The sequence below is a fragment of the Leptonychotes weddellii genome, chromosome 16 (genome assembly GCF_054177405.1).
Source record: "Leptonychotes weddellii isolate Sample4059 chromosome 16, ASM5417740v2, whole genome shotgun sequence".
NCBI lineage: Eukaryota > Metazoa > Chordata > Mammalia > Carnivora > Phocidae > Leptonychotes > Leptonychotes weddellii.
This window is the reverse complement of record NC_138384.1, coordinates 4,007,633-4,021,832: the sequence shown is the minus strand read 5'-3', so window position 1 is coordinate 4,021,832 and position 14,200 is coordinate 4,007,633. Positions and strand designations below refer to the sequence as shown.

Sequence of the window (14,200 nt, the reverse complement as noted above, 5' to 3'; positions counted from 1 at the left end):
AGCACCTCAGGGGACAAGAGGACTTGAGGAAGGTTTCGCTAAGTCAGATCCAGAATCTGAGCCTTCCTTGACCATGTGAGGGATGCGGGGTGGGGGTGGGGGGTGTCTCAGGCTTAGTGGCCAGAGGGGCCTGTGTTCCCAGGCCAGTATGGCCTTGAACTGCCCCCACGGCCTTGGGAGTGTCACGTGCCCCTCCGTTCCTAGCTGTGAACTGGGTCTCAGAGCCTGTGGTGCCGTTGCTGGGTTATACGAGGGGATGTTGTGCAAGGTCAGCGTCGGGCTCCTGCCGTGCTGCTCTGGGAGCATTCTGGCTCGTGGCTCCTCCTCGGGAGCAAAGTCTCGGGATGTTTTCATTGAGCACTGTGCCCTGTTTTTGCTGTTGACGACAGATGACGTCCGGTTGTTTGCCTTCGTGCGCTTCACCACCGGGGATGCCATGAGCAAGAGGTCCAAGTTTGCCCTCATCACGTGGATTGGCGAGAATGTCAGCGGGCTGCAGCGAGCCAAAACCGGCACGGACAAGACCCTGGTGAAGGAGGTCGTGCAGGTAATTGGTCTTGGGTTCTTCCTGGGTCCGGGCGGGCCACATCCCACAAAGGATCACCATCCCCAGGGACGGGGTGGGCTGGGTTTGGCTCCTAGGACGTAAAACAAACTGCGCCACATCTCTGGACCCCCAGAGCCACTGAGGAAATGTTCCCAGAGTTGTTTGCGGGGTGCGGGGTGCGGGCAGGTAGCCAGGTTTGTGATTGTGACCACCACATAATGGAAACATGGCAGCTGAGGGCCTACCTTTGAGATGGGGCAGGTGGTTCATGAAGAAGGGGGCTGGAAGGATGATCGAAATGGTAGCCACTGTCTCCTTGGATCATGGGTGATCATGGCTGACTTCCAGTGGTGGCCACGAGGACCCAGTGGGAGACTTCGTGCATGGCCTCTAAACAGTGCTGGGCATGCGGTAGGTGCTCAGTAATAACGCTTATTCCCCAGTCCTTGCTAGGTTAGTAGGAAGAGGGGTTTTGTCCCCGAGTTCCTGAAGTTTTAGAGGGCTCTCTACTTCCAGGTGTTTCTCTGGTCCGGATGTAACCGAAATTGGTACTGTCGGAAACTTCCAAGGTGGTTCAGGTGGGGCGAGGGCTTGGGGTCACGCTGAGAAGAGAAAATCTGATTTCCAGAAAGATAAACCAGGGGAAAAGGGAGCCGATGGGAGAGTTCTCTCCTTACCAAAGGGTTCTCTCTTTTGCAAAAGGGTTTCTCAAAGCCCCCGATCGGGAGATGGTAGCTTACGGGTACGGGCTTGCTTTCTCAGCGGATGAAGATGTTCTTGAATTGACTATAGCAATGGTTGCATGTATCTGTGACTATGTGAAAAACCATTGAATTGTACGAACCCAAAACAGAACACACACAAAAATAGGCTGTATAGAACGTGGTCTCGTGGATTGGGTCCTGGAACAGAAAAACCGGTGAAATCGGAACGAGTTCTGGAGTTTAGTTGACAGTAATGTTTCAGTGTCGGCTTCTCAACTGTGACCAACTTAGTGCAGGAACGTAAGATGTTAGCCCTCACGCCACGGAGTGTGGGGTATGTGGGAACTCTCGTACTGTCTCTCCGGCAGCCTTTCTGTAGGTCTAAAATTATCCCGCAAATAAAACTTTGACTTAGGAAATAATGTTAGGAAAGAAAAAAGAATTCCCATCCTTGCATTATCGTGGCCTGTCTCTTCCATCCGCCCTGCCAGCTCTGGGGGCGAGCTCCCCCACCCCAGCGCATCTCAGCCTGCAAAGCGCACTCTAGGCGGGCATCCCCCCCGCCATGACCGCCAACCTAATTTCATAAATGATGCAGCTGCAGTCTCTGTAATGAGCGTTTTTCTGGTGGCTGAGTTTGGCGCTATTTGGTTTACAAGTGCACTGTTACGTACTAAATGTTCCCCTGTTGTTGGCCTCTTGAGTTGCTTCGAGTTTTTATTTTTATAAATAATGTTCCAACCCACATTTTAATACATGCAGCTCCTTTGTCTCTCCCACGGACTTATTTCTTTAGGATCCATTTTCAGGAGGTGGGGTTCCAGAGTTAACGGATGTGAAAATCATTTTTAAAAGGTCTGAGTTGTCAGATGATCTTCTCTGAGCGCGTTAGTACCAGGTCTGGGACCCAGTAAGTGTTTATTTAATAAACGTCATTGAGTTCACATCCTGGTGAGCATCACCAGCTAACACCGCTCTGCACCCTGCTCAGCACTGACACCCTTGCTCTGGAAAGCCCCCTACTCAACCCCGCGGGCTGTTTTTCTCCAGGTCCCTTTGGGATTTAGTGGTTGCCCAGCTTTCAGGGGTCTCCTTTGTGGCAGCAGAATGAAAAATGACAGAGTGCCTGTTCTGTGGCCAAAGGTCGCCTGCTGCATTCCACCTTCCATGCGTGTTCCTCTTCCGTTGGCCAGCCCGGACCTGTGTGGCCAGCAGGGGAGGGCGTGTGGGGAGAGAACGCTTGCCAGTGGGGCGGTCTTTTGAATTTTGCAGGGCTCCTTTTTTCTTTCCATTTAAAAAATTGTGGTAAAATGCAGTAACATAAAATTGCTCATTTTCCCCATTTTAAAGCATATGACTCAGTGGTGTTAAAGCACATTCAGTGTTGGGCAACCACCATCCCTGTCTAGTTCCAGAACTTTTACGTCACCTCCAAAGGAAACCCCGTCCCCATGAGCAGGCGACAGCGTTCCTTTCAGGTCTAGAACTCGGCTCAGTTTGGTTGAGTGAGCCAGGGGCCGAGGGTGATTTTTCGGGAAATAGAATTTTTCGGTGTGAAGTTTCACTTGGAACTGTTGGTCATAATCCCATTTGTTTGCGAGCTCAGAGACCTTGAAGGGGAAAGGGGGATTGCCTGACTTTCTAAACTGGGAAGCGCAGGGTTTCCAGCCTTCAGGTGTGGCTGGATCCAGGGGTCCAGCAGTAGCTTCCTCTCATCTCTCTTTTCTCTGGGTTTGGCCTCAGGTGGCCTCTGTACAGGAGCAACGGGCCAGGCTAGGGTGCTTCTTCTGGGTCTTGATCCCAGGGGAAGAGGGAGCCCTCAGTGTCAATCATTCCCTTAAAAGGACCCTGATTGGCTCAACTTAGGTCACATGCACATCCCGTGGGCAGGGAGGCGGGCTTCATGATTGGCAGCTCAGGCACGTTCCCAGGTGTTAAAGGGATGCTGGTAGATGGAAAGACCCCCTTGTCCCCTGTGGCCGGGGAGCTGGGATGCCGTCTTGAACTGCAGGTGCAGTGTAATATTTGGACCATTACCTTTTGCCTTTTTCACTTCTGCATTTAAAAGGGTTTATTATCTGAAGCTATCACAATACCTCACATTTATGCTCCAGTTGCAAATACAGCCATTTAAGTTACAAAGGGTCAATTATGCTGGCACAATGTGTCTTTCCACAGTCACTAAAATCCTGCTGATCCTGGCGCACCAGCCAGTTTCCCCTCTGTTTAATAGGGACTCAGAACAGATGCTCTCTAAGGGACCTTCCCGATGGGCCATTCTGGATTCTGTGTCTTGTGGACTGTGGCACTTCTCCACATGCCTCTTGCCATGAATTCCATGTGAAAAAATAAGTGGATTGCCTATAAGATTGCTGATAAACCCTTGGGTTTTATTGTAATGAAAGTAATAGACCCACATCCTTGTACTTTGCCTGAAATGTAGACAATGTAAATGGATATAAGAGACACTAGAATCAAGAAAGGCCGATCTTTGTGCCCCCTGCCTGGCCGTGGCCAAGTCTCTTTCCTTCCCGGCCTGTAGTTTCCTTATTTAGAAAATGAAGAGTTGAGTGGGTTGACTTGCTAGGTCATATTCCGCTTTGAAACGTTTTCATTTAAAAAGTGTGGCACTTTGTTTAGGGCATCATTCCTTTGAAGGAACCTCATTTTACTGTGTCGGGCAGAGGGGCATTGCAGTGCTGTGGTCTGAAGTGGAGCTCTTTGAGCCAGATGCTGTGGGTTCAGATTTCAGCTTCAGCCCTTGCTGTGCAGCCTCGGGTGCGTTGCTTACCTTCTCTGGGCCTCAGTCCTCTGAAGTCCAAAACAGGGGTAATACAGTGTCTGCCTCTTAGGGTTGAGCAGATGGAGGGCAATGCTTGGAAGCATGTCTGGGAAAGACCTGGCTGTGGTAGCTGCTCTTATTCCTAGCTTCCCCTTTTCGACAAGACCCGTGAGGCACAGCTCTCTATCTCCCTTGGGCGGTATTTCCTTAGAAGATGGTAAGTCTGTGGTTGAGCCACATCGCCTCGTTGTCCTGCACATGGCTTGGACCGGAGTCCCCGCCATCAGCAACACCAGAGGTCCCAGCCTGGCGCACCCTTGCCAGTCCTGACATTGGCCAGTTCCTCCCTCCCCCGGCGCCTGCTGCACAGCTGCGTTAACAGATGGGGCAGCCGGGCCCAGGGCAGTGCTAGGACTTGACCCAAAGGCCTGGCTCCCAAGCAGCAGACCCGGGCCGGAGCAGCAGAGGAGTTCAAAATCCGGAGGTTTGACCTGGGGTCTCTAGTCTGTTTCTCAGCCAGGCTGAGAAACCGAGCTAGGACTGTGCCCAGGGGAAAGGGAGACCAAACAGGACAGTGTCCCGGGCAAATCGGACTGGACGGTGGTGACGCCCAGACTGGGGTCGGGGGGTTTGGCCGGACGGACAGCATGCCTGGCTGCCCCGCCCCGGCTGTCGTCTGCCACGCAGAAGGGCCCGGCTGGTGCCGGGGACAGAACCCCCGGGCCATTGTTCTGGCGTCTGTACAGGATTACGGGGACAAGGCAGGCCACACTGTCAGGGGCCTGCTGTCCAGGCTGGCCCAGGCTGGCTTGATTTAGAGCAGACTCGGTCGGTGGTGCCTCGTGCTTGCCTTGCAGAATGGCTTTATTCGTGTGATCCTTTCATTTATTTATTTATTCATTTTAAAGATTTTACTGATTTATTTGGCAGAGAGAGACACAGCGAAGAGGGAACAGAAGCAGGGGGAGCGGGAGGGGGGAGAAGCAGGCCCCCCGCCGAGCAGGGAGCCCGATGCGGGGCTCGATCCCAGGACTCCGGGATCGTGACCTGAGCCGAAGGCAGACGCTCAACCGACTTGAGCCACCCAGGCGCCCCCTCTTTTATTTATTTTTTAACATCCTATGAATGTTCATGGTGTGGAGTGACCAAGGTCCATCTCCGCTTTCACCCTTGGGAAAGTAGGGCAGTCCTGTGCCCCCAAGGAGCAGTGAGGGCAAGAAGGACGGACGTTTCAGTGACTGTGTGGAACTCTCAGCTTAATGTGTATTCTCATGGCTTCGAAACCCCAGGAGCGGGGTCATGCTGGACCCCCTCTCACCCCACAGGGCCAAGACCAGGTATACCTAAGGCTCCAGCAAGAGGGCCACATCTGTGTATCCCTGTGCTAATAACATGCCTAATGATGGTTTTATTGTGCTCCGCTGTGTGCTTGGCATTTTGAAGGACTTTCCCCATATTGAAATCATTACTTTTTCGCCACAAGCCTGGTTCTATCCCTCTCCTCATTTTATAGATGAGGGGCTGGGGGCCCAGGGAAGCCGAGTCATTTGCTCAGGGTCCCAGGGCTTGGACATGGTGGAGCCCTGCCTGGTGCCCAGACCGCCTGGCCCCAGAGCCCCGATGCAGTCACCTGGCCCCGCTGCCCGTTTCCAAAGTCCTCAGCACCAAGAAAATGTTCTGAGGCCACATGCGGTTTGGAAACCCTACTTCTGTCGATTCGCATGGCCCATTAAAGGCTCTGAGTTGTGCGGGAAATAAACCTCTTAGATTTATTTTTAAACTTACTCAGTCTTCTTGATGGTAGAGCCTTTAAAATAAAAACTGGAAATGGAATATCATTGCTCAGCACTTGTTTGAAAAAAAAAAAATAATGCTGCTGTGTCAAATGGAAAAGAGCATGGGCTTAAGGGGATGTGAGACGCAAGTTGATATTCTAGCTCCGTCAACTCCTTGCTTTGGGACCTCAGGCAAGTAACTTTGTCTTTCGAATCTATGAAAAAGATGTTATAAAAAAGAGAATGTAAATTTCCGTGGGGCTGTTGGAAGGATTAAAGAAATGCAAAGGGGAAAGGGTTTCTCTATTTTGGTGACCCATGAACTTCTGTTCATCCTTCAAAACCTTCCTTCTTTATGCCATTCTCCTACCAGCCTCCATCAGAATTAATTGCTCCTTCATCTGTGTTTCTACTCTGATCCCATGAATTATAGATTCCCTGAACTATAAATAAATGACCCTAGATGGTAATCCCGAGGGCAGGGACCATGGCAACGTTATTACAGAGCTAGGAAAACAGGTGTTAAAAAGTGAAGAAACAAATCTGTTCACACAGGCCTCAGACCGTGTCTTACTTTTTGCACATTCCTAGGACAGAGGAAGAACATTCCTAAATGTTCAATAACTGGTCTCAGGATTGCATTAAACTGTGGAAGCCGGTTACACTCAGGGAGGGAATTGGGGGTGGACTGGGATTTCCAAACACTCTGCTTTTGTTTCTGTAGCAAGCAGAAGTGCGAGCTGGCGGGGTTGGCCAGGAGAAACCGCACTCGTCCGTGTCATGAGATTTAAGGGGCTGATGCCGCCCTCACTCTGGGGACCCGGCTCTCTGGGGACCGACTGTGGCTGCTTCGAGGCTCTCCAGAGGGTGTCAGCTGTTTGTTTCCACCAGGAATGTTGATGCTTCTTCAAGCTCGTGGTTTATGGAAAGGCCCTTTATTCTCCGAACCAGAAAGGGCCTTCTGTGCTCATGCATTTCACCTGGGCCTGGGCTCAGGCAAGGGGGCTTTTTGTTGCTTGTGTCCTATGTTTAAGACACAAACGACCTGATCAGAAATACAAAGCCCCAAGCAGCCTGCGAAGGGCGGTGTGGGTATCATGGATGGGGGCCAGGATTAGTCATCATGGACCGGGTGCTGTTACTACCCCCATTACTCAGATGTGGAGGCTGAGGCAGAAGCAGCTGGTGGAGGATCAGAGGCCACTTTCACGGTGGGGAGCCATGGGACCCAGTCTGTGCTCCTGCTACCAAGAAGTTACAGCTCTTAGGAGAGAGAGGAGGATGCCCCATGTCCTGAGCCTGGAACATAACTGGCCGCTGCTTGCACGAGCCAAGAGCTCTGCCTGGCGGGCTGGGGCCTGGGTGCCCCTCGCTAAGCCCCAGCTGGGTCCCAGCCCTTGGCCAGCCGGTGGTGGCATGGCCACTGGCATACGATTTCCCTGCAGCGGGGACCTAGCTAGAACTCGGGGAGGTCTTCACCGAAGGAGCCCGGAGCACTGAGATCAGTCCCCTCCTCTTCACGGGTGACATGAATGTACCCCACGACCTTGTTGGGCTGGAGTTTCCTGTGCTCTTTGCAGCTTGTGTCCTTGGGGTTGTTCCTGTTTCTCGTCCCTTCCATGGACCACGCCTCACTTTTGTAAAGACCTTGTCACGGGCTCCATTGTGGGGTCCAGGCCCAGCCCACCACTCAGCAGGTGTCACCTTTTGCTGACTACTCACTTCGTTTCCCTGAACTTGAGCTTCCTCCTCTGAAAATTTGGGATGATAATATCTAACTCATGGGATTATAAAAATTAAATAAAATATGGCATAAAATTCCTGATGTATATGAAGTGTTCGATGCAGATACTCTTTACTTATTCAAGTTTTGTTGAAATGGGGAAACAATCTGGTGTTTACTGACAATGAACATCTGTGAGTATATATTATAATTACCAAAAAAAAAAAGTCTGTTGAATTATTTCCTGGGAAAAATTCCCCAAGTGGGTGTGGCTGAGAAGAAAGGCTGGGCACAATTTTGACCAGGCGGAAATTGAAAACGTCAGCCTGGATTTAACCGTGCTTGTCAGTCGATCAATAGCAGGGGCTCTGGGTTAAGAAGGCTTCTGATGCTAAGTCTGGACTTGTGAGAAAAGTGCCCTGATTGATGATGATGTCTGCCGTGGATGCAGGAGGAGTGAAGCATGTTTCCCACATTCCTGCCATTCCCCATCTAGATGCAGCCGTAGTCAGACATCAGCAGAGGGGTGTCGGGGCTTCTGTAAATATCCACGGTCAGGAGAGCAGGGGTCAGACTCCAGGCGGTCACCCAAATGCTGAAGAGGTGGGTGGCCCTGCAGGGGTCAGGATTCCAGGCATATGAACAACTGCCCCTGTTTGGTGTTGGCCCAGCCCTACGCCCAGCATGCTCCAAGATGTCGTGCCTCCTTGCCACCTGCCTTGGAAGATTGGACAATTCCCTGGTGCCCCCCTGAAATGTGACCGAATGCCTCTCCCTTGTCCTCTGTTTTCTCCTTAGCGAAGTGGGGTCATGTCACTCATGAGCTGCGTGGGTGACGCAGGGGCCTTTGTTCCCGAATCTGCCAAACACTAGACGGTGCCATTTTGCTGTCTGTTTTTTCCCTTTTCTATGATGACTCATGCCTGTTACAAGAACCTGTTCTTTTTGAGTAAATTACACCTTGCTGGAAGGATTTTGGAAAACCTGGGTCTCTGAAGCTCATTAGAATGGTTGTAGGAGGGCAAGTGTGGGGGGCCCAGGAGGGGTTGGCAGCTGAACACCCAGTGGGCTTGGCACTGTGCATTTTCATCTTGCACTTGTTTCTCGGAGGTGTCCTTTGTCCTAGCACGATGTAGGCTGTGGGACACTGACTGCTTTCCTTAGCATACTGAGGTCTTTGGCTTATAATTCATCTTCACCCACTTGGGGAAGAGATACATTATTGCGGCCAGCATGTGTCTTGTCCACCCCCTGCCCCAGCTCACACACAGGGGAGGAGAGATTCTATTGCCCGCACTTCTCTGCAGGGGTTGGGGATGGACCTGAAGCTAGCACACGTCTTCCCTTTGAAAGCCAGTCTCTGATCCCATAGTTGACTTTCCTGTGCCAGTTTTCCCCACTGCCCCTCAGATTCTGGCATCCGAGGTGGAATTGTGCCCCACGTGCTCCGGGGGCTCAGGTGCAAAGCCACAGATGGCTGCTGGGAAGGTGCCAGGAGAACCTGTTGTCTCTCCCTCTTCTATCACAGAGATAGAGACCAGGGCCCAGAGCCATTGACTGCTTCCCTTGGGGCATTTTAGAGCCCCCCTGGTTCTCTTCCTATGCTCTCAGACTCTTAAAAAGAGAGCCCGAAGCACCAGACTTCTGCTTTCCCAGGACCTAGGAGAATGTCTGGTATACAACAGGTGCTTAGTAAGCATGTGTTTGCTGGAAGAAATGCATGGCATTAGTTCTCCTTCTCTTTGGATGCAATGAAAGTCACCTCTCTTCCCTCGTCCCACTTTGTAGAAACGTGCATTGCTGACATCACAAACTTAACTGCCAAAGACTCCACACTCAGTTTCTCTTCCCAGACCTTTCTCTGTACCCACATTCTCTGCATAGGTTAGTGACCCACCCTAGTCCTAGTGTTCTGGGTAGGAGACCCGACGCTTCTACCCCAACAGGCTTCCTGCCTGTCCTCCTGTGGCTAACCCTGTGCCCAGCTTTTGGGTGTGCAGCTGGATTTGCTGTCTTCTCTCTGCAAGGGCCAGGAGGTGCCGATGTTGCTGCTTTGGTTATGCTAAGGAATCGCCTGGACTTTCCTTCATTAAAATAAATGGCAGGGATGAAGAAACCATTGTGGGTGAGAGAAGAGGAACCAGCTGCTCCCTGTGCCTTCACTCTTGAGTGTTTCAGGAAACTTTCCATCTCAGATTCCCCTGACAATCTTGAGAACAAAGGTGAATCCAGGATCACTTAAAATATCACCTCCTCAGGGCGCCTGGGTGGCTCAGTTGGTTAAGCGACTGCCTTCGGCTCAGGTCATGATCCTGGAGTCCCGGGATCGAGTCCCGCATCGGGCTCCCTGCTCGGCAGGGAGTCTGCTTCTCCCTCTGACCCTCCCCCCTCTCATGCTCTCTCTCTCTCTCATTCTCTCTCTCAAATAAATAAATAAAATCTTTAAAAAAAAATACATATCACCTCCTCATTCTTGGGAACCCTCATTGAGTGTCCAAGCCTTATGCACACTCATCAGATCCTCCTGACAGCCCCAGGATGTAGGTCTTATTGTCCTCATTTGCACACGAGGAGACTGAGTTGGGGGCGTGGAGTGTCGGGGTGGTGGAGTGTGTGGGGGGGAGGGGTGGTCAGTCCCAGGGTGGCGGGGGAGGGGAAGACCCTGGGGAGGGCCAACTGCCCGAGATGCAAATGGACAACTGTTCCTGTTTGTGTTTGGACCAAACCCACGCCCAGCACACTTCAGGACTGAAGCTGGGGTTTAAACCCAGGCAGTTGGGAGCTGTTTAAAAGTGAGATGGTTTAGGGGCGCCTGGGTGGCTCAGTCAGTGAAGTGCCCAACTCTTGATCTTAGCTCAGGTATTGATCTCAGGGTTGTGAGTTCAAGCCCCACATTGGACTCCACACTGGGTGTGGAGCCTACTTAAAAAAAAAAAAAAAGGTGGGGCACCTGGGTGGCTCAGGTGGTTAAATGTGTGCCTTGGGCTCAGGTCCTGGGATCGAGTCCTGCATGGGGTTCCCTGCTCAGCAGGGAGGCTGCTTCTCCCTCTCCCTCTGTCTGCCACTCCCCCTGCTTGCACGCTCTCTCTCTCTCTCTCTGTCAAATGAATAAATAAACAAAATCTCAAAAAAAAGAATTAAAAAAAAAGTGAGATGGTTTAAAACAAAAGACAGGCAAATATTTAAACACTTTTTAAACCAGTCTCGCAAATAGATTCTAGACTAGGTACAGAGCCTGGTTCTAACCTGTCCTTCTCTAGAGTTGCCTTCCTAGGGACAGACCATTGGAAGCTTCTAATGGAAGCAATGTCTGTCTTAACATCTTTGAAATATGAACATATATGCACTTGAGAAAAGTCACAGGGACAAATGCGTCCTGAACTTGGTATTGCGTGTCTCAAGGCCATCCTGGAGTCAGGTTTAGATGCATGGGCCTCTTCCATGGAAAAGAGGGAGGAGTGACTCTTTCTGGAAGCTATCAGCCAGGGACAGAGTGTTCCCAGATATGACAGAGAAGATCTTTCTAGAACCACAGGTGACCGTGCCTCCAGACCGGCACCTTTTGCTTTGAAGCTGTTGCCATGTGGCTTTGTGGCCTTGAGGGTATGACAGAGGCTGTGGTGGGAGGGATGGGCGGTCTGGAGCAGAGGAAGGGAGGGGACAGGACGGACCAGGGTCAGAACCTGCCCCACGGGGCCCCTGCCGTGAAGGTGCTGTGTGCCCTGGGAGGAATGCATCTCTTGCTGCTTTTCAATCAGATGGGGGGTGAATGTCAGAGTTTTAAGGGCTTTTTTTTTTTTAAGTTCTGGATCAAGATATGGCCCATTTCCAGGCCTCCGAAAGCTCCCCCTCCTCTACTCATATCAGTTGAGCTATTTTATGATTCATGATTCTCCTTGACTGAGCACATTATTCTTTCAGACTCTTTCCTGTTCTATCTAGACCCGCCCCGTCACCAGCCTCACGGGGCTGCTGAGCACTTGAGGTTTGGCCCGTCTGCACTGCTTTGTGCTGTACGTGTAAAATGTGCACTGGGTTTCGAAAACTTCCTACACAGAAACGAACGTGGAAGGTCCCATTAATGATTTTGTATGTTGGTTATGTGTTAAAATGGCAGCATTTTGGATCTGTAAAGTTAGATAAAAATCCTATGAAAATTGCTATCACCAGGTTCTTTTTTACTTTTTTTCAACGTGGTTGCTAGAAAGTGAAAAATTCCCTATGTGTTAGCATTGCTCTGGGCCCTGTCTCCTTCTGACAACTGCGGCCTTTGGTATCACCTGCCTCTGCCCTGTAGGCATTTGGTGACAGCGGGAAGGTGCTAGGGACAGTGGCTAAGGGTAGAGGTGTGAGCAAAGGGGGGTGGTGGTCAGGCCCTGCTCAGATGTGCTCTTTGTGGTTCTCAGCTGTGGGCTGGTCCTTATGCAGGCTCCTTGCCGTCCGGTGTGTTGCTCCCAGGTTGGGGGTCCGGCTGCCTACAGAGCTGGTTTTGCTGTTTCTGCCTCTTTTTGAAATGTCACAATGAAGCCCACTCCCTGGGGGCGCTGGTGTTCACCCTGCCAAGTGCAAGGTCCCTTCTGAGGATTGCTGGAAGGAACCGAGATGGGGAAGGGAGGGGTCGATGTTGAGTTGGGTTTTGGCTGACTCAGACCTTTTGGGGACTTTTTGTAGCATCCACACCCTGAGGGGAAGTGTCAGTTCACCTTCGAAGCCTCTGAGGGTGCTGAGCATCCTGTGTGGGGGCGGCCCCTCCACATGTCTCCACGCCCTCCCACTCCTTTGGCCCCCTGGAGGGCGGATGGTGCTCCCATAGTGAGAGCAGGTGAGGTTGCCTCTCTGTGTACTTTTTTTGATATAATCATTTTTTGCCTCACCTTTTGGTTTTTAAATCAGGTCTCTGGTATCTAGCATAGAGTTTGGGGGTGGTGTTTTTTGATAGTCTAAGACATAGCTGTTTTGGGGGATAATTTTGCTCGTTTACATTTATTGTTATGTTACATTTTTACTAGATTCTGTTATTCTGGATTGCTCCTTATTTTGGCTGTGATTTGATTTCCCATATGCTGGTGGTTTTCAGTTGGACTCTGCATAGCTCCATGCACAGTTTCACTGTAGATTTCTTAGTGCCTTATCAAACTTCTTGTTAATCTAAATCTCCTAATGGCTAACAGACATGAACAGGAGTGTTCTTATTTCTTTTGTCACCATATATAGCTATCACACAGCAGGGGAACTTTGCACTTCCTGCTAGAGGCATCTCGAGCTGTTGGCTTCCTCCTCCTCTGCTCTCTGCCCCTCCCCCCACTGCCACTGGGGCTCAGGTTGAGAAACACGTTAATTCTCGGTTCCCCTTCCTGGCCCATACGTCCAACTTGTGTTCACTCACTATACTGAAGACAGACACCGATGCTTAAAATTTTAAGCACAGGATGGTGGATGGGAATAGAAAGGGTCAGAAGGATGTTTAGTCATTCTGGGCTAGTTACACAATCTCTTCAAGCCCAACCCCCTGGGTCTTATCTTAAAAAAAAAAAAAAAGCTAACATGCTGAGGGAGGATTAAGTGAGATGTATGAGGCTGCACCTGGCACATATGAGTTGCTTGACAAATATTAACCTTCCCCTCTCCCCTCCCTGTTAGAATCTTAGTGGCTTGGTATGGCAAATGGTTTGTCTTTATACTGTGAAACTTGACCTTGAGTGTTCTCTTGGTTTACTCATTCTTCTTGGAGGCATGGTGACTTTTTTTCCGTAGTCTTTTTTTTTTTAATTGAAGTGAAATTCACATAACATAAAATTAGCCATTTTAAATTATACGATTCATTGGCATTTGGTACATTCACAGTGTTGTGCAACCACCATCCCTATCTAGTTCCCAAACATTTTCATCCCCCCTCCCCAGGAGAAAACCCGTCCCCATTAGAACTCACCCCCTATTCCCCATCCAGTCCCCAAAAACCACAAATCCACTTCCTGTCTCTGTGGATTTACCTTTTCCAGACATTTCATGTAAAGGGAATGATACAGTACGTGATCTTATGTCTGGCTTCTTTCAATTCAGCATGATGGTTTTGAGACTCATCCATGATACTGTGTATCAACAACTCATTCCTTTTTATGGCTGAGTAATATTCCATCATGTGGACAGACCATAATTTATTTACCTGCTCTTCTGCCCATGGACATCTGGGTGGTTTCCACTTTGGGGCTGTTATGAATAATGCCCCTGTGAATATTCGTGTACAAGTGTTTGTGGGGATGTGTGCTTTCATTTCCCTTGTGTAGATCTCTAGGGGTAGAGTTGCTGGGTCATCTTAAAGGGTTTTAAGAATTAAGTTTGCCATGGGCGCCTGGGTGGCTCAGTTGGTTAAGCGACTGCTTTCGGCTCAGGTCATGATCCTGGAGTCCCTGGATCAAGTCCGCATCAGGCTCCCTGCTCAGCAGGGAGTCTGCTTCTCCCTCTGACCCTAACCCCTCTCATGTGTTCTCTCTCATTCTCTCTCTTTCAAATAAATAAATAAAATCTTTAAAAATATATAAAAAAAAAAAAAGAATTAAGTTTGCCCACGTGTGACCATGTCTGGTACCCATAGGTGCTTAATAAATGGTGGTCATTGGGGCGCCTGGGTGGCTCAGATGGTTGAGCGTCTGCCTTCGGCTCAGGTCATGA

The 14,200-nt window shown here is 50.3% G+C and overlaps 1 protein-coding gene across 1 annotated transcript in view; it reads left to right on the top strand.

The window, feature by feature from the left end:
* Positions 1 to 241: 241 nt before the first annotated feature.
* Positions 242 to 14,200, top strand: part of COTL1 (coactosin like F-actin binding protein 1) — a 16,315-nt gene continuing 2,356 nt past the window's right edge. Inside the window, exon 1 of the mRNA XM_081806305.1 lies at positions 242 to 547. Within this exon, the coding sequence (XP_081662431.1) occupies positions 257 to 547 (291 nt within the window). The 5' untranslated portion in view covers positions 242 to 256. The remainder of the gene's footprint in view (positions 548 to 14,200) is intronic.